The 27,376-nt window shown below is 35.4% G+C and overlaps 2 protein-coding genes across 2 annotated transcripts in view; both read left to right on the top strand.

The window, feature by feature from the left end:
* LOC134800657 (lactase/phlorizin hydrolase-like) overlaps window positions 1–25,539 on the top strand; it is a 39,557-nt gene extending 14,018 nt beyond the window's left edge. The window contains exons 23-24 of the mRNA XM_063773139.1: window positions 23,218–23,309; window positions 24,881–25,539. Of these exons, the coding sequence (XP_063629209.1) occupies window positions 23,218–23,309; window positions 24,881–25,028 (240 nt within the window). The 3' untranslated portion in view covers window positions 25,029–25,539. The remainder of the gene's footprint in view (window positions 1–23,217; window positions 23,310–24,880) is intronic.
* LOC134800724 (trafficking protein particle complex subunit 12) overlaps window positions 14,181–27,376 on the top strand; it is a 165,062-nt gene continuing 151,866 nt past the window's right edge. Inside the window, exon 1 of the mRNA XM_063773246.1 lies at window positions 14,181–14,194. The gene's annotated coding sequence lies outside the window, so the exon portion shown is untranslated. The remainder of the gene's footprint in view (window positions 14,195–27,376) is intronic.

A 27,376-nucleotide genomic window follows, 5' to 3' on the forward strand; every position in this document is an offset into this window, starting at 1 on the left:
ACAATAAGGCGTCATCCTGTGATACGACAGGCATCGCGATGAGTTACGTCATCATGGGAGAAGACATTGCGCCATCCTGTGGTATCGTCCCGTGAGAGGATATTGCGTCCCATAGGACTACATTGCATTGTTCCATAAGACTACATTTTGTCGTATCGTGAGACATTAATACGTCGTCCTATGAGATGATATCGCATCGTCCTCTGAAATGACATTGAAATGATGTTGTCTTGTTAAACAAAAACCGTTGTCTCATGGTCTACCATTAATACGGTAGCGGACGTCTTATTGGTCGCTTTATCGTTCGATGTCTGCACAGTCGGCCTCGCATTTAAGATCTGCATGGTCATGAACCAATGCACGACTTAGTGGGCGTTATCATCATTGTAGCCGACCAAATGGTGTGTCACCTTATTTTAGAACGACGAGCAGCAGAATTGCTATTAGCGGGTTTGGCGCGATATTGATAACGAAATGCAGTTACAGTAATTGTCTCAACCTGCCAGGAAAAAGGAAGGTTTCCGTCTTGGTCGTGTACAAATGTTGGTCTAGGTCGATAACAAACAGTTGCCGTGAGATACCAAACAAACCAAAAATATACATTCTGAGGATCCTAAACTGTATGACTAACTGGCCATGAAAAATAGCAGTTAAGAAACTGTGAAAAGGGAAAAGTACAAAGTGAAAAACCTTGTGTTATACTTTGCCCAACTAGATCCTATACCATAAAGAGAGAGGGGGAGGCAAGAAAATTGACGTTAGCCTTAAAGAAGGAAAGAAAACTAAAACTCCCTCTTCTGAATAGGAATACCAATACAAGTATAATGCCAATTCATTTACGGCTCTGTCATGGGCTAACAAGAGATATCTCTTTATTGCGGCTCTAAACCTGAAAAGAATAGAGTTTATGATACTCGTATATATTAGTGAAAAATCATCGCACTAAATCCCTCTTTTGAATGATGAATGACTAGTCAGGTTGATAGTGTCTTTGGGAATACTGAAGCATTGTAACATGTCAGAGGCTCCTTCCATGTTAACATTATATGTGAACATAGTATTGTTCTATTTTTAAGTCGGTTAAATTTCCAATATTGTGTCCCACGGTAATTTAAGTATTTATATTTCTTCTCATATCTCAAGTGGGCCATTTCGTCTGAAATTCTAGAAACAAATTTTGGAGAGCCTAGTCATTTATAGTAAACCAATATATTAAGATACCTACTCATAACATAGTTTGAACTTTATTTCAATGTCATAAAGCTTTATAGTATAAAAATTCTGTTAAAATCAGTTTGGTTTCTTATGTTTCAAGTGTGTCGACTTGTATTTCGCACGTCATCGTAAAATTGAATGAATAATGTTTGTTTTGGTTAAAATATTCTATGCAAAATTGAACCATATTATAAAGAAATAACAAAGGGCGGGGCTCTACATTATGTGTCATATAGAAAAACAAAGGCGGTTAGAATAAAAAACTGTAGTGTCAATCCCATAGGCGTAAAGAAATAGTTTAAACCACACCCAAAAGTAGGTCAATTTGGACCTTATTTTAATTAGGAAATAAGGTGTAATTAGTGAGAGGATTGTACGAAATTATGAAATTCAGTATTGGTTATGGGGAAACCAATGACGTACAAGAAAGTGGGAAATAGCAGGGATGACGGGATCTAAGGTAGGGATCAATAGAGTCCCTTACGACATCATTCTTGGTTGCCTTCCGCAAACCGTCGGACGTCGGTTCTCTAGCTAGGTCTATCTAGGTTACCTATATTGTGTCCTGACCTGGACTTTGCTAGTTTCTCATGATGCTGGTAGAGTTTGGATTGGAGCATAATGTAGTGTAATTTGTTGTGGGGTTTTACTTGAATAACTTTAAAGAAGTACATTTAAATTGTGTTAATTTTAGTGGGTTTAATTCTTTTTGTGTTGTTTATTGATTTGTGGTTCAGACAAGTGCTAGTATTTAATATTGTACTAGTAAAGTTTAAATTATGAATCAATAGACTTATTAGTATTGTAAAGTTAATTTTGTTCATAGTGGATTTAATAATATAGTGAATTTTAATTGATTTGTGCTTAGAAAAGCGCTAGTGTGTTATAATATACTAAGTGAAGTCTAAGTTATAAGTCAATAGAGTCTTAAAGATTGTAAAATCTTGAGTTGTTTCCAGTGAAAATTAATTAGTTTGTGTTTTAATTGTGTTTAATATGTGTAGTGTTTGGCCTGGTTTATTTTAGTGATATTAAGCACTGAAATGAACTTGGTTGGAATACTCTATATATTAATTTAAATTTAGTTTAGTGAGTTGTTTCGTTCATACTTATGGGTTAGAGAGAACTAGTTCGATCCAACATAGTGTTGGGGGGTTAGTAAGTTGGACGGGTAACCTCACGGTGTCAACTATAGTCCAAATTACTAACTTGCGGTGTTTTTGATAATATCAGGTGGGGACCTGACAGTTCCTGCATTTATTAAGACAGGGTCACCCCCTAGGATCTGGAAGATTTGGGTTGTCATTTAGACTTCTTAAAGAAGCCAGATTCTAGTCCAATTATCCCGTATCTATATACTTATATATTCACTTTTATATTACCCCTTTCCGGCCTTACTTCTGCTGTCCCAATCCACTGTGTGGAAGTATGGCTAGCACACGGAGAAATAGGATTTTTAGGTCTAAAACGAGGTGTCTCCACTCGTCTTAGTTAGCTGTAGCATAGAAATTACTCATTGCACTTCGAGTAATCACGCGAGTAAATTAAATGTGCATCCCGGGATGCTAGTTTTCAAATATATCGGTAGAATAGTTGGATAGATTAGCTGTTAGGTTAGGGTTTTTATTTATCGGGTCTAGGGCTTTTGTAGGATTGATCTAGATTTATAATTTTAATATATCAAAGCCATTAGATATTTACAGTAGGTAGCTAGGTTCCTTTTCGATACATTTATGGCTATTTTATTGCATTTGTTGTTCATTATTATGGGTTTATGGGTTAAATTCAGATTAGAGATAGCTAGGATGTAGTTTGGGGTTAGGGTTTGTTAGGAGTTTATTACATATATTTATTTATGACTTATTGACAAAACTTGACTTACTTATGACATGACTGTATATATTTGGTCCCTTGCAACGCTACTGGTAGAAAGATATTGTGGGAAAAACTAAAGTTAATAACCACAATATAATGTAGTATTGTAGAATCAATTTGCTTACAAAGAAATATTTGTTTTGCCTGTCCCTTAGCAGTTTGTATGACGATTACATTCTGTTTTCTACAGATTACCTGTGATTTTCACACTTGACCTTTAAAAATATAAGGTCATATATTATCATAAAACCTTATTTCAATGAGTGATTTATCCGGGCTCAGATCAAGGCAGATGCACGATCGTAGATTATTTTGGTCCGAAAGTGTGATTCAAAATGACTACAATTAAAGTTTGGATAATATCATTTCATTGAATATGAAAATACGTATACTACAAAATTACAATATTCTGGAGAATTTGAGTGGATCAAATACAGCTGCTCTACTACCAGTATTTTGTTATGTTAAATTGTCCCTTTGAATGTCCTCTCATTGTTGACGAAAAATGTCACAAAATAATGACATGGTCGAATGATGGAATAGGCCTGTCATTATTAAAAGATGTCCCTTCTGGACCACAATATAGTTCCTTCAGAACTGGGGCGGGGATTCTGACCTGCAACTGGATGATGATCACGGGTGTCGCGGAGGCGGGGCGATATCTATACCCCAAAAACAAAATATTGTGACATTTATTAGTATTTGTACTTTGAACAACTGACTATTACATTTGACAGACTTTACTTACTTTGACATACTTTACTGACAATTTGACTATGACATACTTTACTGACAATTTGACTATGACATTCTACAGACTTATTTGACTATGACATACTTTACTCACAATTTGACTATGACATTCTACAGACTTATTTGATTTTGACATACTTACTATCATCTTATTGATTACATCTTATTATAGACTTAATCTGATTAAGTCAAACATTACTATAACCTGCAATGATATTTCTTATTACTCTGACATAATTCACGGTTTAATAATTATTTAACAATATTAGGATTTATAGGCGTATAATTCATAACTCTTTCCTATTATGCGAAAAGGATTTCGGTTACTATTAACGGTTACGACGAAGGGTCCTACATAAACACTAAACGATCATTTGGCCAATCTACTGATCCAATTCAAGATATTAACTTATTTAATTAGAATTTATTTAGGTTATTTACATTATTTTATAATAACTAGTAAAGGTAATTACGGATTGCGTTATTTTAAAGGGTTTTTAGGATTTTAGATTTTCTAATTGGAATTTTTAGTATTTTAGGTAGGTCTAGGTTTAGCTAAGCTAAAGTAGGGTTAGTTGAGGAGAGAGGTGGAGAGTGTTACAATTGGTGCCGTAGTTACCAGGATTAAGTTTATTATTCTATAATAATTCGTATATTTATAAAATTGTTGCCTGAGATCAGGATTATGTTTATTATTTTATAATAATTCGTATATTTAATACGATTGGTTTCGTGAGACCAGGATAAAATTTAATATATTATGTATATTTTATAATAATTCGTATATTTATGTAATTATGCCGTGAGTCTATTTTAATTTGGAGCTATTATAATTTGATTAACTTTACTAGTTTCATTGTGAGTTACATGTCTTGTTTTGGATCAAAGTTGTTGTTATAGTTGATTTGTGTAAACGGTCGATTATAGCAACACAATTGTTGACGTGAAGACGGATAGCATATTTTGGAATAGAGTTATTGAGTGATTGAAGAACTTTTTTTATAATGATTTTATTTCTATAAAACAATTTTTATGCGTATGCCATGTTAGTCATAGCTTTTACAAGTTTTTTACGCGAGTAAATACTAGAATTTATAAAAATATATTTTGTTATATTTATAGAATTGTTTTATAAAAGTAGTTAGCTAAAATGATTAAAGTTGTATACATGGGGAGGCGTACGTAGTAATGTTTAAAATATTCTAAAATTGCGGGTTTTGTTGTTATTAGATTTCGATATGAATTTTATGTGTACAATGTAGATTTTAGAAATTAGAGACACAAGTCTATATATTTATATTTTATTTCGTCTAACATAAATTAAACATAAAAGGTTCACTTAGCGTAAAGTGATCTCATGTTAAGTTTTGCCATTAGGTTGTGTAATAATTAGTTCATCAAACTATAATGAAAATAAATTTACGTTACTTTTATATACACTTAGGCATATTAATATAAACTACCGTAGCCTTAGTTTGTGTTGAAGTCAGTTGTGTAATTACAATAAATAAAATCTGGGTTCGATTCCTAGATAACGTAGCTTAAAATAGGGATAGTCAAAATTAGAAAACATTTTAATACGAATATTTTAGTATACTTAACTCAACACAAACATTATTATTGCCAACTGGCAAGGCTGAATGATGTTTTGTTGTTTTCAGGACATGCGTTCAATATTACAGTTTCATTAGGACAATATCAATATCTTTGTAGTTTCAGTCATTTACTAAAAGTTGAAAAAATACAGGTAAATTTGATTATGATAGCATTGCGATTGAACATACGTAGATAATGTGAATTACCTGTTTTTGCAGCAAATTTAAAACGGCATCATTCTATCATCTTATTTGTATTCATAAATTACAGTTAATTGGTACTGTTAAAATTCGGTCATATACTACAGATAATATTATTATTTTTTTTATTTATCAAAATTGTACATTAAATGGAGAGTATCATTTAGGGATAAGTTCATTTTTGTTGCATTACTTTGTAGCTTTGTGTCTTGTGTTTCTGTAAATCATAGACATACATTCATACATTATTTAGTACACCCTCATCAATGCGTTGTTTGGCATAATTACTCGATTAAAGTGTAGTATAATAAAATTTTAAAAATTATACTAGAGTTAGTCATTCAGAGGTATTACTAGTTTACCTAACTATCATACAGTAAATTTTTGCTTTTTATGAGACCAAAGGTTAGGTTAGTGTGTTATGAAACTGATTATGTAAGTACAGTAGGGTACGTAAAATAGTCACGTTGAAATAAGTTAATACGTTATTTTAACTCTGTATGTTTATGGTTCATTTGTTATTGGTGTCACTCGAGACATTCTTAAAAGTTATCGACAATAGTTAGACTTGTTACAAAAACACGTCGCGCCGGCCACTTGACTGAAATTTGAGTTTAGAGTTGAAGTCATTCGTAGAATTACAAAAAGTGTTGTGCCAAACCACTTGAGGGTAACGTGAGTGTTGTTTTTGTTATCGTTCAAAGGTAAAGTTTGAATGTTTTATTTTTTATCATGTAAGGAATAGCGTTTAGTATGAATTCAAATAAATTTTAAAATTACTTACCTACATATTTATGGGTTGGTTTTATGCTTAGTGCTTTAGGATAACATTATTTTAATAGATTCATTACATTTGGTTACAATAATAGTCTAATTCATCAAAGTATAGTAATAAATTGTATACATACATAATTGAGTATTATCGTCAATTATTTATTTTACAAAATACTGTATCGGGCATCATCACTCAATCTTGTTATTAAACAAACTTTTTTTTGACAAAGTCCGTAGGATAAATGCATTGACTTATAAATTATTTGGTACAAACGGGCTTTACGAACATAACGAAGTGGGCTAGATAATTGGTACGCAATGGACTTTGTGTATGTTACGTTGCGGTGCATATTCGCTCGGGGTTATATGCATGGGTCTATCTATTTATTTTTGAAATCATTGAGTAGGTATAGAAATGTGTGACTTACTCGGTCGCGATGAAGCTATTGATTTATTTTTTATCTAGTGTTTATTGAAATGGCTTATTACTTTTTTTTATTATTGTTCTTATATGTAAACATAGGTTGTTAATAGTATTACAATTTCTGAGGTAGAATTGTAAAAGCGAATAATTTAAAATATAAAATGACAATAAGTATTTTAAATTCCACGTTTTTATGGCACCTATATAAAAATCGAGTTGCATAGTATATAATTACACGTTCATTTATTTTGAGACTTTACCTTTTCAGGTATATATACATTTTTCACATATATGTTTACATTATTCACATATATGCTAGGAATATTTATGAGTAAATAGTACAGTAAACATTTTTCTATAAGCCACGATTTTGGGTTGACTTAAATAGTTTTATATCCACAAACAGGTAATTTGTGAAGCTTGTGACACTTATAATAAGGGCGTTTTTGCAGTTGGTTTAGGTAATGTAGGTTTCCATTTAGATCTAATTACGTATGAATTTAATAAATTTAGACTAAATTAGAAATAAATAATGAAATTTCAATAAATAATTATGTACGATATATTGGTCAATAAGTAGGTTAGGTTAAAATAAAAATAATAATGTATTAGATATTACATTACAAACATATAAGTTTTTATTTATTTACGTTTAGAATTTTTAGTTTTTTCTAAATAGTTTAAAGTTTTTTTTTTTATAGCTGGTAATGTAGATGGTTATCAGGTTATCACATTAGATTGTTTCTTTTCATGTTTATGACATAAATACCTACCTATTTAATTTTATTTTTGTTAATTTTAAATAATTTCAAAGTTTGTTATTATTTTGCCAGGCTCTCCATAGTTACAATTTATAGCAAGTAGATGTTGTTTAGTTTTTTTTTATCACAAGATGGTATAAATATATAAACTTTGCTATGTAGTATATTGCACTGTTATTTCCAAATAGGTAATAGAGTTGAAAAAAAAAATAGTTTTGTTGTAATAGATGTATTGATTGTATGTTTGCTAACAGTGAATTTTCATTAAAAAAAAAAACTACACATTATTATCATTTCTTTAAATTTTCATTGTTTTACTAGCGAAAGTTTTGTTAGATTTTTAGGGGCGTGTGAAAGTGAGAATGTTGATGCATAAATATGAAGAACGTTTGGTGAAACAAAAAAAAATGTATGTAGGGCCCTGAGAAAATAGCAAGACTAAAATCAAAACACTTTCTTTTGACATTCTGACTGGAACACTACACTATACAAGGGAGGTAACACGGTAGTTTGGAGTTAGGTTAGGCTCGCTAAAAAAAGGAGCATACTTGCAGATTTTAAACTGCCTCCGTGTTATCTCTACACTACACACAACATCAGATCTAGAACTCACACACCCATCACTAATGTGACGTCATAGTGCTTTCTTCATATGGAAAAGCATAATGCGAAGTGAGTTTGGAAATTTTTTAATGACGATATGCATTATTTAGCTCATTTCGAATCAGTTTATGATTAGTTGTGCTTTTTTATTGGTCAGTGCTATTTAGGAATTTTAATAATTATAATAAATCAATTTATTTAGCGCTTTATTGTAGAAGCGAAAGGTTAAGCAATAGTTTAATCTTTTATTTTAACGTCCCGTTAATGATGAACATGCGCCCGACTGGGAAAGGCTTTTTGAGGATTTAAGTCATAAGTTACGGTGTTGGAATTAAATGTTTTAAAGAATAGTGATCCCTCGAGTGGCAAAGAGTGCTCCTTGGTAAAAGGTTCAATCTTGTCTTAAAAAGAGATACGTCAGTTCCTCTCTTGGTCGCTAAAATATAGACATAAAGTCGGAAACGTCGTATGTATCATTCGGATCGATAGAAGGTTAGGACAAATGTCCTACAAGCACAACTTCTATTTTCTTGTTGAGGCAAGCTGAACTGGTTGCGTTTTTTAATTGTTTATTTCTAACATGTCTGAACTTAGAAACTTATTCTTTCAGAAATGTTCATTCTTTAGTTTGGTTTAAACACACACCACACACAGCCGCAACAAAAAAAAAAGGCACACACAGAAGGGAAGAATGTTAAAAGGGTTCTTATTATAATCTAATTGCATTATTTTTGATTACGATTATTATTTTTTACTTATTTTGATTTGTTTCGAAAATTTACTTTCGCAAATATATAGTTAATATATTTAAGCTACAGCAAATTTTGGGAGGCGATTGTAACATGTCAGAGGCTCCTTCCATGTTAACATTATATGTGAACATAGTATTGTTCTATTTTTAAGTCGGTTAAATTTCCAATATTGTGTCCCACGGTAATTTAAGTATTTATATTTCTTCTCATATCTCAAGTGGGCCATTTCGTCTGAAATTCTAGAAACAAATTTTGGAGAGCCTAGTCATTTATAGTAAACCAATATATTAAGATACCTACTCATAACATAGTTTGAACTTTATTTCAATGTCATAAAGCTTTATAGTATAAAAATTCTGTTAAAATCAGTTTGGTTTCTTATGTTTCAAGTGTGTCGACTTGTATTTCGCACGTCATCGTAAAATTGAATGAATAATGTTTGTTTTGGTTAAAATATTCTATGCAAAATTGAACCATATTATAAAGAAATAACAAAGGGCGGGGCTCTACATTATGTGTCATATAGAAAAACAAAGGCGGTTAGAATAAAAAACTGTAGTGTCAATCCCATAGGCGTAAAGAAATAGTTTAAACCACACCCAAAAGTAGGTCAATTTGGACCTTATTTTAATTAGGAAATAAGGTGTAATTAGTGAGAGGATTGTACGAAATTATGAAATTCAGTATTGGTTATGGGGAAACCAATGACGTACAAGAAAGTGGGAAATAGCAGGGATGACGGGATCTAAGGTAGGGATCAATAGAGTCCCTTACGACATCATTCTTGGTTGCCTTCCGCAAACCGTCGGACGTCGGTTCTCTAGCTAGGTCTATCTAGGTTACCTATATTGTGTCCTGACCTGGACTTTGCTAGTTTCTCATGATGCTGGTAGAGTTTGGATTGGAGCATAATGTAGTGTAATTTGTTGTGGGGTTTTACTTGAATAACTTTAAAGAAGTACATTTAAATTGTGTTAATTTTAGTGGGTTTAATTCTTTTTGTGTTGTTTATTGATTTGTGGTTCAGACAAGTGCTAGTATTTAATATTGTACTAGTAAAGTTTAAATTATGAATCAATAGACTTATTAGTATTGTAAAGTTAATTTTGTTCATAGTGGATTTAATAATATAGTGAATTTTAATTGATTTGTGCTTAGAAAAGCGCTAGTGTGTTATAATATACTAAGTGAAGTCTAAGTTATAAGTCAATAGAGTCTTAAAGATTGTAAAATCTTGAGTTGTTTCCAGTGAAAATTAATTAGTTTGTGTTTTAATTGTGTTTAATATGTGTAGTGTTTGGCCTGGTTTATTTTAGTGATATTAAGCACTGAAATGAACTTGGTTGGAATACTCTATATATTAATTTAAATTTAGTTTAGTGAGTTGTTTCGTTCATACTTATGGGTTAGAGAGAACTAGTTCGATCCAACATAGTGTTGGGGGGTTAGTAAGTTGGACGGGTAACCTCACGGTGTCAACTATAGTCCAAATTACTAACTTGCGGTGTTTTTGATAATATCAGGTGGGGACCTGACAGTTCCTGCATTTATTAAGACAGGGTCACCCCCTAGGATCTGGAAGATTTGGGTTGTCATTTAGACTTCTTAAAGAAGCCAGATTCTAGTCCAATTATCCCGTATCTATATACTTATATATTCACTTTTATATTACCCCTTTCCGGCCTTACTTCTGCTGTCCCAATCCACTGTGTGGAAGTATGGCTAGCACACGGAGAAATAGGATTTTTAGGTCTAAAACGAGGTGTCTCCACTCGTCTTAGTTAGCTGTAGCATAGAAATTACTCATTGCACTTCGAGTAATCACGCGAGTAAATTAAATGTGCATCCCGGGATGCTAGTTTTCAAATATATCGGTAGAATAGTTGGATAGATTAGCTGTTAGGTTAGGGTTTTTATTTATCGGGTCTAGGGCTTTTGTAGGATTGATCTAGATTTATAATTTTAATATATCAAAGCCATTAGATATTTACAGTAGGTAGCTAGGTTCCTTTTCGATACATTTATGGCTATTTTATTGCATTTGTTGTTCATTATTATGGGTTTATGGGTTAAATTCAGATTAGAGATAGCTAGGATGTAGTTTGGGGTTAGGGTTTGTTAGGAGTTTATTACATATATTTATTTATGACTTATTGACAAACTTGACTTACTTATGACATGACTGTATATATTTGGTCCCTTGCAACGCTACTGGTAGAAAGATATTGTGGGAAAAACTAAAGTTAATAACCACAATATAATGTAGTATTGTAGAATCAATTTGCTTACAAAGAAATATTTGTTTTGCCTGTCCCTTAGCAGTTTGTATGACGATTACATTCTGTTTTCTACAGATTACCTGTGATTTTCACACTTGACCTTTAAAAATATAAGGTCATATATTATCATAAAACCTTATTTCAATGAGTGATTTATCCGGGCTCAGATCAAGGCAGATGCACGATCGTAGATTATTTTGGTCCGAAAGTGTGATTCAAAATGACTACAATTAAAGTTTGGATAATATCATTTCATTGAATATGAAAATACGTATACTACAAAATTACAATATTCTGGAGAATTTGAGTGGATCAAATACAGCTGCTCTACTACCAGTATTTTGTTATGTTAAATTGTCCCTTTGAATGTCCTCTCATTGTTGACGAAAAATGTCACAAAATAATGACATGGTCGAATGATGGAATAGGCCTGTCATTATTAAAAGATGTCCCTTCTGGACCACAATATAGTTCCTTCAGAACTGGGGCGGGGATTCTGACCTGCAACTGGATGATGATCACGGGTGTCGCGGAGGCGGGGCGATATCTATACCCCAAAAACAAAATATTGTGACATTTATTAGTATTTGTACTTTGAACAACTGACTATTACATTTGACAGACTTTACTTACTTTGACATACTTTACTGACAATTTGACTATGACATACTTTACTGACAATTTGACTATGACATTCTACAGACTTATTTGACTATGACATACTTTACTCACAATTTGACTATGACATTCTACAGACTTATTTGATTTTGACATACTTACTATCATCTTATTGATTACATCTTATTATAGACTTAATCTGATTAAGTCAAACATTACTATAACCTGCAATGATATTTCTTATTACTCTGACATAATTCACGGTTTAATAATTATTTAACAATATTAGGATTTATAGGCGTATAATTCATAACTCTTTCCTATTATGCGAAAAGGATTTCGGTTACTATTAACGGTTACGACGAAGGGTCCTACATAAACACTAAACGATCATTTGGCCAATCTACTGATCCAATTCAAGATATTAACTTATTTAATTAGAATTTATTTAGGTTATTTACATTATTTTATAATAACTAGTAAAGGTAATTACGGATTGCGTTATTTTAAAGGGTTTTTAGGATTTTAGATTTTCTAATTGGAATTTTTAGTATTTTAGGTAGGTCTAGGTTTAGCTAAGTAGGGGTAAAGTAGGGTTAGTTGAGGAGAGAGGTGGGAAGTGTTACAGCATCTCCTGTATACTCTCTAAATATTGACCATTAGCTAAAAAATTGCGGCCTGTTACAAAAGAGAAATCTTTTACTTACTTTAAATCGTCTACTATGTAGCTGTGAAACAGAGAACACTGAACTAAGAGAAACACGTAGAAAACAGCAAGTACCTTCCATCGCATTCCGTCCAATAGACCGAACTGACAAAGGCATTTATAATGTAATTAGTGCTCCATTCACATCAGTCAGGTAGAAACTTGTGAAATTAGGTTCAAATGCTGTAAGTAACAAGCTCCACTTCGGAAGATTATCTAAGCAGCCGGTTGTGTTATCGACCTGCCGTTGGTATAACAATCATGCATCACAAAACGTTAAGTAAGTAAGTAAAAATTTATTTGTGGAACACAGGTACAGTTAAGGTCTTATATATAAAATAATAAATAGAGCTCTGTGTTTTGCCTATTGGCGTACAAATATTAAACTTAAAAATAATGGTGACTCATTACGAGTATGTTTACCATAAATTTATACATTTAAACAATAGCTATGTCTATTAGTAATATTACGGCAATAAACATTGAGAATAGAATATTATATTGTTTAACTTCCAAATAAAATAATAAAATTTCTGAAATCACACAATTACAATCAAAAACTAAATAACTTAAAACTACTATTATACAGGGTGTTTACTAAAATAGACAAGTTATAATTGTTTCAGGTGTCTGCAAGAAATTCACTTACTGAGTAATAGCATTTGTTAATTAAGTATGTTTTTAGTTGTATTTTAAACTGGTCAGGTTTCAGGCACTTTATATAGTTTGGGATTTTATTGAAAATTTTTGGAGCCATACCTAGTATACTCTTACCTAAGAAAGCTGTGTTGTGTTGATTATTGCAGATGTTGTTAAGATATTGTACACGTAGAGGAAGCTTGCGTTGTTGAGATATCAATTTGAATAGGTGTGAATTGTTTTTTATAAAATTTGCTAGTTCATATATGTATAGTGCTGGAAACGTTAGGATTTTAAAAGATCTAAAGAATGGAACACAGCTATCCCTCATATTGATTCCACAAATGGCCCGTACGCATCTTTTTTGGGCTTTGAAAACAGCTTCTCTATTGACTGAGTTCCCCCAAAAAATAACACCATATCGTAATATAGAGGCTACAAGGCCATGATATGCAGTTATTAGTGCATTATTATCGACTACTTTTGCAAGTTTTTGTAGTGCAAATGCTGATTTGTTTATTTTTTTACATATATATTCTATATGGTTTTTCCATGTGAGTTGATCATCAATCATAAGCCCTAAAAATTTTGTTATAGCTACTCTCTCTATTGTATTATTATCATATTTAATATTTATATTAAGAACCGTTTTTCGTTGGTGAAAGTGCATGATATTGGTTTTGTTTAAATTAATAATTAAATTATTGTTATTGAGCCATCTTATCATTTCATTTAAAACTGAATTTATATCTTGTTCATAGTTAACATTCTCGTTAAAACTTACAATTGAGGTACTATCATCAGCAAACATGATCATTGGATGATGAACTTTACTCGGGAAGTCATTTATGTACACTAAGAAAAGGAGTGGGCCAAGTACGCTGCCTTGAGGGACGCCATATTGCATATTTAATTCTTCAGAAACATATATTTTTTCGAAGTTACTATTTTTACATATTCTAGATATTTCCGTATATTGAGGGCGATTTTTGAGATAAGATTCTATGAGATCTAAGACATTACTTCTTATTCCATATCTATTTAATTTGTAGAGCAATAACTTGTGATCAACATAATCGAACGCTTTGGTCATGTCAGTAAACACAGCACAAACAGGTGTTCGCTTATCTACATTTTCTATTACAATTTTTAATAGGTCATATATTGCCATGTTTATAGTGATATTCTTTCTGAAACCTTTCTGTTCCTTGCATAGAATGTTGAATTTATCAAAGAAGTCATATAATTTTTGATATATTATTTTTTCAAATATTTTTGCAAATATCGGGATAAGGGCTATTGGTCTATAATTTTGTGGATTTTCTTTATCGCCTTTTTTATATAATGGTTTAATAACGGTCTTTTTTAGACTATTCGGATAAATGCCAGCACTAATTGATAAGTTAATAATGTAACTTAAATGTTTGTCAAGTATATCACTAACACATTTTATGACGTTTGTATTAATGTTGTCATAACCAACGCTCTTTGTGTTTTTTAATGATCGTATGATTAATCTAACTTCCTGTGCTGATGTTGGAGTCATAAACATGGATTGAGGGTTTAAATCTATGTTTGTTTGTGCTTGTTCATTTTGTGTAGAGCTGTTAGGCCTGTGTATAAAGTAATCATTGAGTGCATTAGCTATTTCTGAAGGATCTGTTACAATTTTACTGTCTTGCTTAATTTTTGTAATGCTTTCTTTTGGTAAATTAATTTTACTGTTGTTTATGATTTGCCATGTAGTCCTTGCTTTATTATTAGACGCATTTATTTTGTAATTATTTTGAGCTTTTTGAGTTAACCTAATAATTTTTCGATATTGGCGCGTGTAGTTTTTTAAGCGTATTTTATTATTTTCAGAGGGTGAATATCTGTATTGCCACAGTAAAGCTCTCTGTTTTTTGCTACACACTTTAATGCCACGAGAAATCCACTTAATTTTTTTATTCGTTTGAATAGTTATTATTTTCTTAGGAAAGCAAAGACGTTGACCATAAACGTTACATAGTTAAATTTCAAAGGAAATGAATGAACTCTTACTGGTAATATAACTATCGGAAACAGGCGGTATATGTCTAAAAGGACCAACTAGTAAAATATTAATTTAGTATGGCAATCCGCATAGTTACCCATGATTGTTCAATAGGTGAAACATCGGTTTCTTTAGTGGTAAATGTTATGCCTATGTAGAAGATGAAGCGCTCCTTCAAGTTATGTAAATAAATAAAGAATTTATGAAAAGATTTTTCGGTAGTTAGAGTGGTGTTACTGATTCTGTTTCGAAAAATCGCGAATTGAATTAGAGATGAAGCCGACTAAGGGAACTAAGCTGTCGAACCAACAGCCACGGTCCACGGCTTTAAATCTAAACGATGATTGTTTAATTTTTCCAAATAGACAAATTAAAATGAAGTCACTTCAGAAACTTTGGAAACCATGTGGACTGCGGGGCAAGCCAACGTACAGAAAAACGTATAACGTACGTAAACGTACACACATGCGTAATATGTAGAAAATATTTGCAGGCAGTCACCGATAGCAGATACCGGATTCTGAAAGAACACGGATCAGAAATATCCTTCTTTCGATTTCCAGATGAGAGGTTCCCTTTGCAGATAAGGAAGTACTCGCGTGATTTTATAGAAGAATAACAACATACGGTGGTTCAGGCAAAATGCACGATCTAAGCGAAATATGACTACAAATATGTTCGCCGGTTAAATAGACCCTGCAATTTACTCTGAACATCAACACTAGTTCTGCAGTCATTGCCAGATCTAAGTATTATAAGCTTAGCTGAAAGGTTGTAGTCCAGGGTTTACAGCATACTGTTGTAACAGGTCTCGTAGAGCATGTAATTGGAAACGTCATCTTCAATGCAATCAATTCCAGGTGTAGTACCCTACAAAATCATCGTGTCTTGGTTATAGGGCAGATGCGCCGCTAATCGAATTACAGCATTAGTTGTGAAGACAACTACAATTCATATATCGGGGGGCACGGCAGTGCCCCCGCCAAGTCGAGCGCGGAGCAAACACTGCCGTACCATCCTTTACTGGAACCATTTCGCCGCATTTTCAGGTCCCTATTTGAGAACCTCTGGATAAGACCAGAACGCAGAAATTTTCGTCAGCCAGTAAGCTATAATCACATACTTAAAATCCAAAATTTCAAGTCTGTAGGTCATTTAGTTCCGAAGTTAAGCGAAAGCAAAGTTTCGCATTTATGACACACACTCACTCACTTATGATCATCAGAATAGAACTAGTACTTCCCATAAACTCAGAGAGCTGAAATTTGGTACAGAGTTAGAGTTTAATGGCTACATAAAGGGAAAACTATAAAAACTAGGATAATCGAAGATCTGGAGTACCTGGTGACCCTGATTAGAAAACACAAGAGCCCAACCAAACTATTGGAGATCGACATACCGCCTTTACAAAAAATATTCAAAGTGGTGGGCCGCTTCATTTGATGTCAAAAATCGAAGGTCTGAAGTATCTGATGAAGAACCCTCAGCTGGTTTCAGCTGTATTAAGGCTCCGTCAGACATAGGCGTTTTGCTTGGTGCAACATATGTACGTACACTGTTTTGGTCATCCGACACGCCTTGATGAGCCTTTGGGAAAGTAGTACCCAAGATGGAGCTGATGCTGAACCCTGGCTGTACCTAGTGGAACTCAGGCTTGGTGCAACATATGCACACACTGTTTTGGTCATCCGACACGCCTTGATGAGCCTTTGGGAGAGTAGTACCCAAGATAGAGCTGATGCTGAACCCTGGCTGTACCTAGTGGAACTCAGGTTTGGTGCAACATACGCCCACGCTATTTTGGTCATCCGTCACATCTTGATGAGCACTTGGGAGAGCAGTACCCAAGATAGAGCTGATGCTGAACCCTGGCTGTACCTACTGGAACTCAGGTTTGGTGCAACATAGGCCCACGCTATTTTGGTCATCCGTCACATCTTGATGAGCACTTGGGAGAGCAGTACCTGAAATAGAGCTGATGCTGAACGCTAGCTGTACCTAGTGGAACTCAGGTTTGGTGCAACATAGCCCAACGCTATTTTGGTCATCCGTCACATCTTGATGAGCACTTGGGAGAGCAGTACCCAAGATAGAGCTAATGCTGAACCCTGGCTGTACCTACTGGAACTTAGGTTTGGTGTAACATAGGCCAACGCTAGTTTGGTCATCCATCACATCTTAATGAGCACTTGGGGGAGCAGTACCTGAAATAGAGCTGATGCTGAACCCTGGCTGTACCTAGTGGAACTTAGGTTTGGTGCAACATAGCCCCACGCTATTTTGGTCATCCGTTACATCTTGATGACCGCCTAGTGGAACTCTGCAACAGGCACACCACGACAAGTCGGTTAACCAAAACAAAGTGTGCCTATGTTGCACCAAACCTTAGTTCCACTAGGTACAGCCAGGGTTCAGCATCAGCTCTATCTTGGGTACTGCTCTCCCAAGTGCTCATCAAGATGTGACGGATGACGAAAATAGCGTGGGCTTATGTTGTACCAAACCTGAGTTCCACTAGGTACTGCCAGGATTCAGCATCAGCTCTGTCTAAGGTACTGCTTTCCCAAGTGCTCATCAAGATGTGACGGATGACCAAAATAGCGTGGGCTTATGTTGCACCAAACCTGAGTTCCACTAGGTACAACCAGGGTTCAGCATCAGCTCAGATCTATGTATACTAAAACCTTAATTAAAACCAAAATATTACTTTGCTAATCCGCGAAAAGATAACGTGCTAGTCAATCAGTGCTAACCCGTTATACTTACTTGCGTATTTTTACATGCAATTAATATTCCCACCCAAGCTTCGAGTGCAAAGTATTATTTGACCGATTAAGAAATATAAAGCGAGCATAACTTATGTTGGCAAGTTGTCTGATGCAATTTACAAAATTTTGAAGTCTAACGACATTCCTGTGGCCTTTAAGACAAATAATACTTTGCACTCGAAGCTTTGCAATGGCAAAGATAAGATCGAGAATGGGAAAAAGTCTGGAGTTTATAAGCTTACCTGTGACGATTGCAATAAAGTGTATGTGGGGCAAACGGGCCGTAGTTTCACTACTAGGTATAAAGAGCATGTTGCGTCATATAGACATAACCATCCAGAGAAGTCCAATTTTGCAAAGCACTTATTAGATACAGGTCACACTTTATCTGAGAATCATTCTTTTGATATTTTACATGTTTGCGAAAAGGGATTGCGTTTGGGTGTTCTGGAACAACTGGAAATAATTAGGTACAACAATAGGGGCATGATTCTTAACGAACAATTGAATGTTGCGTCATCGCCGTTATTACGAATTTTTCCATCTCACTCACACTTGCACGGTAGGGGGAGTGGTCAAGGTATAAATATGGCCGACCATTCTAGACAGGTCATTCCGTTGCCGGGTGTCAGACCGTCAACAACTCCTGAGGATGCCTCGTAGAGAGGCGAAACACGTGTCGAGGTTTATTCTTTTGGTGGTGGTTTGTTATATTTATTTGCGTATTTATTTTTGCGGTGGGAGGGTGGGAATATTAATTGCATGTAAAAATACGCAAGTAAGTATAACGGGTTAGCACTGATTGACTAGCACGTTATCTTTTCGCGGATTAGCAAAGTAATATTTTGGTTTTAATTAGTATGGATTTCCGCAAAGTAACGCCTGATTCTATTCACTACTAAAACCTTTACCAGAATGTAACAAACACTTTTCTGTAAAACCGCATCAAAATCGGTTCAGCCAAACGCGAGATAATCGCGAACAAACATACATACGGGAACCTGAGAACCTTTACCATACCATACCATACCTTTATGGTGTCAAACTGAGAACCTTTATTTTAAGGCGGTTAAAAATACATCAACTTTGACATTTTTGGCAGTAATGCAGTCGGCAGCTATACTGCAGCAGGATTGCAGCATGCACTACTGCCGACTGAATTACTGAGGTAAATATCAAAAATTCGGTCAGCATCATCGTATTTGACATTTGCTGCAGTAATGCAGTCGGCAGTATTGTCGCAATATACTGCTGCAGGCTACAAAACGCTCGTGAAACTATTCAACGTCCATGATCATGCTTTCCAACGTCCAACGTTCAGTAATCGAGTGACCGCTCGCAACACGCGCTGTGTTCTGTGTGACTGCGCGGGCGTGATCAAAGCGGGTCGCGCGCACAGCGCGACGGCGGGCCGCTGCGTCCAAGCGCAGATCGCGAGCGCCACGCGCTCGCGTCACGCTCGCATCGTGCCCCGCTCACGCCGCGCTTTAAAAACGCTCATGTGTGACGGAGCCTTTAGAGATATGGTATTAAAAAAACTACTCCTAAAAAGAAAAAAAATGTGTCAAATAAGAAAATCTAATAAAATAAATCAATATGCCCACGTTTCTACAAAAAGAAGTGAAATCCCACCAAAAACATTCTGTAAAAAACTAGCCAAGTCTCGATGGAGCTGCTTGTTTATCTCTAAAAAGTAATGAAATCTAGACAAAGTCGTGCCAAGTCTAAGGTTCCTTACTGCGATTTCTTTATTATTATAGTTAATGTTGTGTGACTTGGCCGTTGAAGGGTACACAAGGGTACAAAACCAGGTGCTCCATGACACCAAACATACAGTATAAAAAATTATTTCCAGTACAGACGGACTTCTAATCATTGATAGAAGTCCGTCTGTACGTCTATTTTATGTTAGATCGATGGTCGATTTGACGCTTCAAAAATAAGTGTTTCAGGCTCGCCTATACATAAGTATTATTGAAATACGCAGCTTTATCAAGCTGTAGGCTGTATTAACTGGTTATTGAATTCGTTTTCCAAGTGGCAATTTTCCATCGTCAATGGGTAGCGGTTCTGGCGACAGATTGGTGCAATGGTGTCACGGAGCACCTGGTTTTGTACCCTTGTGTACCCTTCAACGGCCAAGTCACACAACATTAACTATAATAATAAAGAAATCGCAGTAAGGAACCTTAGACTTGGCACGACTTTGTCTAGATTTCATTACTTTTTAGAGATAAACAAGCAGCTCCATCGAGACTTGGCTAGTTTTTTACAGAATGTTTTTGGTGGGATTTATATATTCATGATAATATGCTTATATCATTAAATACAGTATATATGAGATGTCAGTAGACATATATCAACGTTACGTCAGGCGTAGCTCACTCCGCGATTTCGTCGCGTCGCTACAAGTACATGCGGCCCACACCAATTTTGGTGTCTAGCACTAGTAGTTGCCGCGCACCGCTATAGAATGGACGCCTGCTCGCGCTTGCACCACCTTGTGGTCAAAATCTGTCGTAATAGTACATACTATTATTTATACTATGATTACGTCAAGGTAGTGACATAAATATAATATGTCGCAGAAAGGCCTAGATCATCAAATAATTGTTTATTTGTGGGCATCATGATGCCTAATTAACCCTAGGGTTCCCTCAAGATAATCAAATGATACACAACTTAATTGCACGAAAGCCAATAAACAACATACAACGTCCTTGTATTGCTAAATTTCTAATCAAAAGTACCTACAAATTAATAATAATAATAATTCAGCCTATATACGTCCCACTACTGGGCACAGGCCTCTTCTCACTCGCGAGAGGGCTTGGGCTATAGCCCCCACGCTGGCCTAATGCGGATTGGGGCTTCAAAGTACAAATTAAGTAATCAAATTAATATTTGGTAATGAACGCGTCTACACGTGTTAAGGTTTGACAGGAATTGTGCCACAGCATCGCCCGCGCGCGCCGGTGCTGGCAGCACTTGAGATTAGATGACATCATGACATCATGGTTTATGCCACTGCAATGGTATAATGCCAAGAACTTACTGGTTCGGACCATATATAAATAATAATAATGTTTTAATTTGTCTGGGTGTTAAGAAAGTTTCGCAATTGGTTTGAAAAGGTTGCACTACAATTTAAAGTGGATAGGTCCACCTCCCCTACTCTTACTCAAAGAGTCTTTCATCGTCAGTCAAGAGGTTTTTACACTCTTATTAGAAGATCGTATGTATACGAAAGCATTAAAAACTCACAAATCGTGCTAAGTCTAACAATAAAGCACAATCCATTACCAGCGCGCGAACCATATAATCTTCAGTTTGGGAATCAGCTTGCCACCAGAAAGAGTGAACATTAAACAACCTACAATTACAAGCCTTTATTATAATTAGCCTAAAAATTATAGGTGAAGGCATTGGAATTATTCAAAGATTAAAAAATCTTCTAAAATATCCTACCTGGTAGACGGATCTTCAGTCTACGCACAACATCATGGTGAGATGCCATCCACAACAACTAGAGTTGTCAGCATCACTTTAAATTCATAATCATCGCCTCCATACGGTTGTCACCTGCGTGTCAGTGATTCTATTCATTCGTTTATTCGCTTGCATGACTGACAAGCACATCATTTAAAGATTGGTTGACCCGGCACCAGCCTAATTGGCAAGTTTTCAGTTATCTGTGGGGAGTAGTAAATTTAGCAGCATAAATGACACTTAAAATAAGTAGGAGCCTACCATTTCATATAAGAATTAATATCTTTTCATGGCTTACTATTAATATGGTAGTTTTTAAAGCAACCCTCACCTAAAACTAATCAGTAAGGAAGAATGTATTATCGCCTCAGTTGAAACTACTGCTAGGTTGTTGAGAGTTGTTACTAGTAACGCATACATTAAATCATGAAGTGTTGTATTTTCTTCTTCACTTTTTGACGCTACTTTCAGGCAGAGGAGTACTTGATTCGAAATAAATCTCAATTACTTCCACAAATAAGAAATAAGAACATCATGTTTATAATTTCTAACACATTTACGGAATATGTTGTCCTTATGTAATGATAGCCCATTAACAAATAAACCTGGTATACCTAGTAGTCAATAACTATGTATTAATATCTAAATAATGTTAATATCGTATTCTAGTGGGTACATATACAAACATTTGGTTATTTGTCCACATTAAAAGTCATATTACATTACATCTGGTCTATGATGCAACTTACCAATTTACATTAAATTGTTGGAAAATACAATAAATCAGAGAGGACCCAAGCTTTTCCAATTAGTTACAAAATTTTAAACAGTGGATGGGCCGGCAGTGCTATATTTGTGTTAAGCAGTAGATAAGTAGTAGTAATATCATTACATCATACAACAAAACCTTTTTATCACCTAGTGGCTATTGTAAGGAAAGCATCAGGTAGTTTGGACGGGTTAAATGTAAAACTCACTCGATGAGGTTCACGTTACACGCATCAGAGCTACTACTTCAGATAGTGGTTACACTTAAATTTGTACGACCTACAAGTACCTACTTATGTCTTTAATTATGATATTAGGGACAGTCTTTCAACTAATAGTCACACAGTTTTGTTTTATATAAAAAGTTTTATAGTCACAATGGATAACTTATGTTGCCAGTCCATGCTAACAATTGTCTCATCTATCGGTAATTACAAATAAGGAAAATCTAGTAAGGTTTGACGTAAACAATCCTTTAGTATATCAATACGGAATAAATTTCAAGCCCATATTCTTATCATGTGATTTTTGCATAAATTTAAATATTATCAGTCACAGTACGCCCGGGCCAGCGCCGGCAGAGGTTTAAACACGTCTCATAATGTGGTTCAAGCGAAGGCATGGACACCTAAATAGAACCGTTTTTCCCCCGAAGGGTAAAAAACGGATATTTAGGTTCCTGCCGAAGCTTGAACCACACCTAAGGGCCTTGCCGGCTTATGTGGTACTGAAGAGAAAGCAGCCGAGCGCTGGCAACCGGGCGACATTAGTACTTGGGTAGCGCGATAGATGGCGCTACTAGTTGATGAATTCGCTTGATTAGGGCTGAGTTACAAGGGTGTTATCTCATAATGTGGTTCAAGCTTCGGCAGGAACCTAAATATCCGTTTTTTACCCTTCGGGGGAAAAACGGTTCTATTATTTATTCTGTGTCCGGAGTTATAATTTTGTAACTTATGCAGGTGCTCCTGGCCATGGAGGAAGACGGGGTGAACGTGATGAGATACACCGTCTGGTCGCTCCTGGACAACTTCGAGTGGGTGCACGGATACCAGTGAGTACTTCACGGCTCGGCCACGACATTGAGCCACTTGCGACGGCGGCAGCCGAACATCATCATCATCATCATCTCAGCCATAAGACGTCCACTGCTGAACATAGGCCTCCCCCTTGGACCTCCATACGTGCCGGTTGGAAGCGACCCGCATCCAGCGTCTTCCGGCGACCTTAACAAGATCGTCTGTCCATCTTGTGGGTGGACGTCCTACGCTGCGCTTGCTAGTCCGTGGTCTCCACTCGAGCACTTTTCGACCCCATCGGCCATCTCTGCGTGCAATGTGGCCTGCTCATTGCCACTTCAGCTTGCTAATCCGGTGGGCTATGTCGGTGACTTTAGTTCGTCTACGGATCTCCTCATTTCTGATTCGATCACGTAGAGAAACTCCGCAGCCGAACAAAATGAACAAAATTACATTATTTTGATATCCTTTTGTTGTGAGGTGTAATTTTAAAGTGGTCATCTTTCCATACAAACGTTCACGACATTATCCTCTCTGCATTTTGGCCCTAGACGAGTATTTTACATAAGTTCAATAGTACCTGTGTCGGTACATTTTGCTTTTATTGATATTCTTGTTTTTATAAGAACAAGAACTAAGGTTACTTCAAATAGCGCTAAAAACGGCCAAATAAATGCGCAGCAAACAGACGCCTAGCGTACAAAATCGGCAACAATAAACGCAAAAATCAAAACGGTCAGACACAGATAATATCTTTTCACATCACCTATTCGAAAAAGGGCTTGTTCTTCCCTGCTAAGAGGGATCAAAGTGGCTGTTTTCTTCCCTGCTAGGAGGGATAAAAGTAACACTTTTCTGTTCTAGCACACTATTTCAAAATTTTCTTGCACATTATTTTTTTAGCTTAAATAATCTGTTTAAGCATCAGATTGTGTCAACACTACGATTTTTTATTTTCCTCATAGTTGATGTGATAAGCAGTATGTGTCACACGGTATCAAAATTATTTCGTCTTGGGCGTTAACACTTGAATCCCTCATTACGCTCACGATTCTACTTTAGAATCCCTCACTACGTTCGGGATTCTATTGTAGAATCCATCGCTTCATTCAGGATTCAATGTACGCCCTTGACGGAAATATATCATTTTGATCCCTTGTACCACAAACTACTATTCTCATTTCGTTCCCCAATTTCGTTACGATTAGTTCAGTTTTGGAGGAGGAAAATGTCGATAACTAAACCTCGATTTCCGAGGATTTTGCGCAAGATTTTTAAAAACCTAAGCTGCAGTTGTCCTTATCGCACTAGATTAAAAGCCCATCAACGTGAACTCAAAACAAAAACGGCCGTTTTAACTTTGGGCGCATATATAGATTGACGAATCCAGCCATATAAAAACTAGTTTGATGTATTCAAAAGATACTTACATACCAAATACCTACAGTGTACTAAGCGGCCCCCTTTTTTAAATATCTTTCGTTAAATTTGAATAATCACAATTATTTAGCAGTGGCGCTAGTGTGCACGTTGATGGGCTCTTAAGGAGCCGACCCCGTGACCCCCGACGACCTAAAATGTCCTCTTAAGTGTCTCATTGTGTCAGGCTGCACTTCGGGCTGCACCACGTGGACTTCTCGTCGCCGCAGCGCACGCGCACGGCGCGGCGCTCGGCGCGCTACTACGCGGCCGTCGCGCGCACCAAGGACCTCGACGCAGAATACCAGTTCGACAACATGGCCGACGAGTTGTAGACAACATGGCGCTGGTTAATGGGGTTGGCCGGTCCAAGTGTTTAGCAGACGGCGGCAGCATAGCTTGCCCTGTCAATCCCTAGAATTGTGTCAAATTCTTGTTTTTTTAATAGAATTTTATGCCCTGGATATCTGCCCTTTAAGCCAAATCTCATATAACTCAAATAGAGAAAGGGGCAAGCTATGATGGCGCCATCTATGCAAACCTTTGACAGTTGCAAGTAAATTAACTGCCATCTCGATAGATCTCACACGATTAAAACTCAAAATGAAAATGTATATAACTATCAAAAAAATGTATATGCTTATATGTAAGTAGTAGTATTGATAAATGATTTTAATTATTTTTATATCATTTCGACCCATGTTCTTTCACTGATAAAATTGTTAAATAGGAAACGGTCGTCAACGCCATCTAGCCGAGCATAGGCCAAAGGTGTGTGCGCCATTTACCGGGTGTGGCCTGTAACATGAGCAAAAAATTAAACTTTAGGCTGTACTACTCATACTGACCAACATTTGTTGCCAACACCAACACCTGTCAGCTACTTTTAAAAATAACTTGTGGTTTGATTTTTAATACACCTTAAAGTTTATTCTAAGACGCAATTGTATTGCGAATTTTGTTATGTTTAAGGCGTGACAAGCAACGTCAATCACAATGATATGGCGCGGCGATGGCGTCCATTGAAGATAATATTTATTTTGTATGAAAAATAGGGTCTAACTAAATACTTCATAATTTTTAAAAGTTGTTGAACAAAAGTGTCACGGTTTGAGGAGTACAATCTATGTTTTAATTATTTGCTCGTGTTACAGGCCACACCCGGTATACGAGAAGACTTTTTCTTGATTTCCGAGGCACGTTTTTTCCTTAGAATTTATTCATGTTATACGGAGTTACATATGTCATTGCTGATACTGTAAGAGCCACCACACACTAGCGTCTTTAGGGCGTCGGCGTCTAGTTAATATGTGTGTGTTCAAAACTTGAAAGTTTTTAATGTTAAAATAGAGATTTGATTAATTAAATATAATCAGAAGATTTATTTAATTATAATTTAATAAAATACATAATAAGTTCGTAACCTTAGAGTTATTGCTAACTTGTACAAATAATTGTGTAAATATTAACTTATACTATAGTATATATAGTATATATTAACCTATACTTTATAAATAGTTCACCAAATAAATTATTAAAACAATACAACTAATATATATATTTTCTTTTAAACCCGCTTCAATAAAATCACCACCATTAAGAAGCTTACATTAAACAGAAGCCAGATTCAGATATAACAACCCGTTACGGTGTTGATATTATTTTGATGTAACCTTGACGATCGGTCACGCTGATTAGTGCATGCGGAATGAAGTGAAAGTCGTGCGTGAGGGCCGTGAGGTGCGCGCGTCGCCAACCACCAAGGTCGCATCAAAACCAGCTCTAAACCTTAACTAGTTGCTAAAATGGTGCCCTATTGATATTCAGAGAAAAATTACGCCGATTTTTGTTTCGCCGACAACGATTCGCAGACGGGTTGTTTGGCAGAGTAACGATTGGCCGAATCTCATTACGCATAATAGTCATTAATATTGACTCAGAACTTCTCTCTCACTTATGATTGTAGGACATAGGTAACTAGCCTACACAACAACTTTTAGTTTGAATCTGATAAACATGGTTTTAGATACATTTAATTTAATTATCTACTTATTTTCACGTAGTTACACAAATAACCATAAAATTAAAATCTATGTTGCATAGATACAATATACCTACCTATGCTTTTGTTCATATTTAGGTTAAAAATTATTAAAACTCAAACTAGAAGCAATCACATTTCACATTTATTTAAACAATAGAACACAGCGTGTTAAAATAAGTAATGAGGTATATAGCTCCGATGAACAATCAACGCAGTTTGGCGTGCCCCAGGGCAGTGTCTTAGGTCCTACTCTTTTTCTGGCCTACATAAACGACCTTACTAACATCCAACTTACAAACGGGCTAGTTATTTCTTATGCAGATGATACAGCTTTACTATTCCATGGGGAAAATTGGGATGAGGTATATGCTCATGCTGAGGCTGGTCTTTCAAAAGTGATGATATGGTTACAAACCAACTTACTTTCATTAAATATTAAAAAAACCAATTACATAACTTTTTCAATTCTAAACAGTACACAACCGGATAGGATAAAACATAATTTAATTGCTCACAATTGCATTAATCAACAAAATGATACTTGCTCATGCCCCAATATCAATCATGTTACCTGTACTAGATATTTAGGTGTCCATATAGATCAACTACTTTCTTGGAATCAGCAAAACGAAGTAACTG

This window comes from Cydia splendana, chromosome 20 (assembly GCF_910591565.1).
Source record: "Cydia splendana chromosome 20, ilCydSple1.2, whole genome shotgun sequence".
NCBI lineage: Eukaryota > Metazoa > Arthropoda > Insecta > Lepidoptera > Tortricidae > Cydia > Cydia splendana.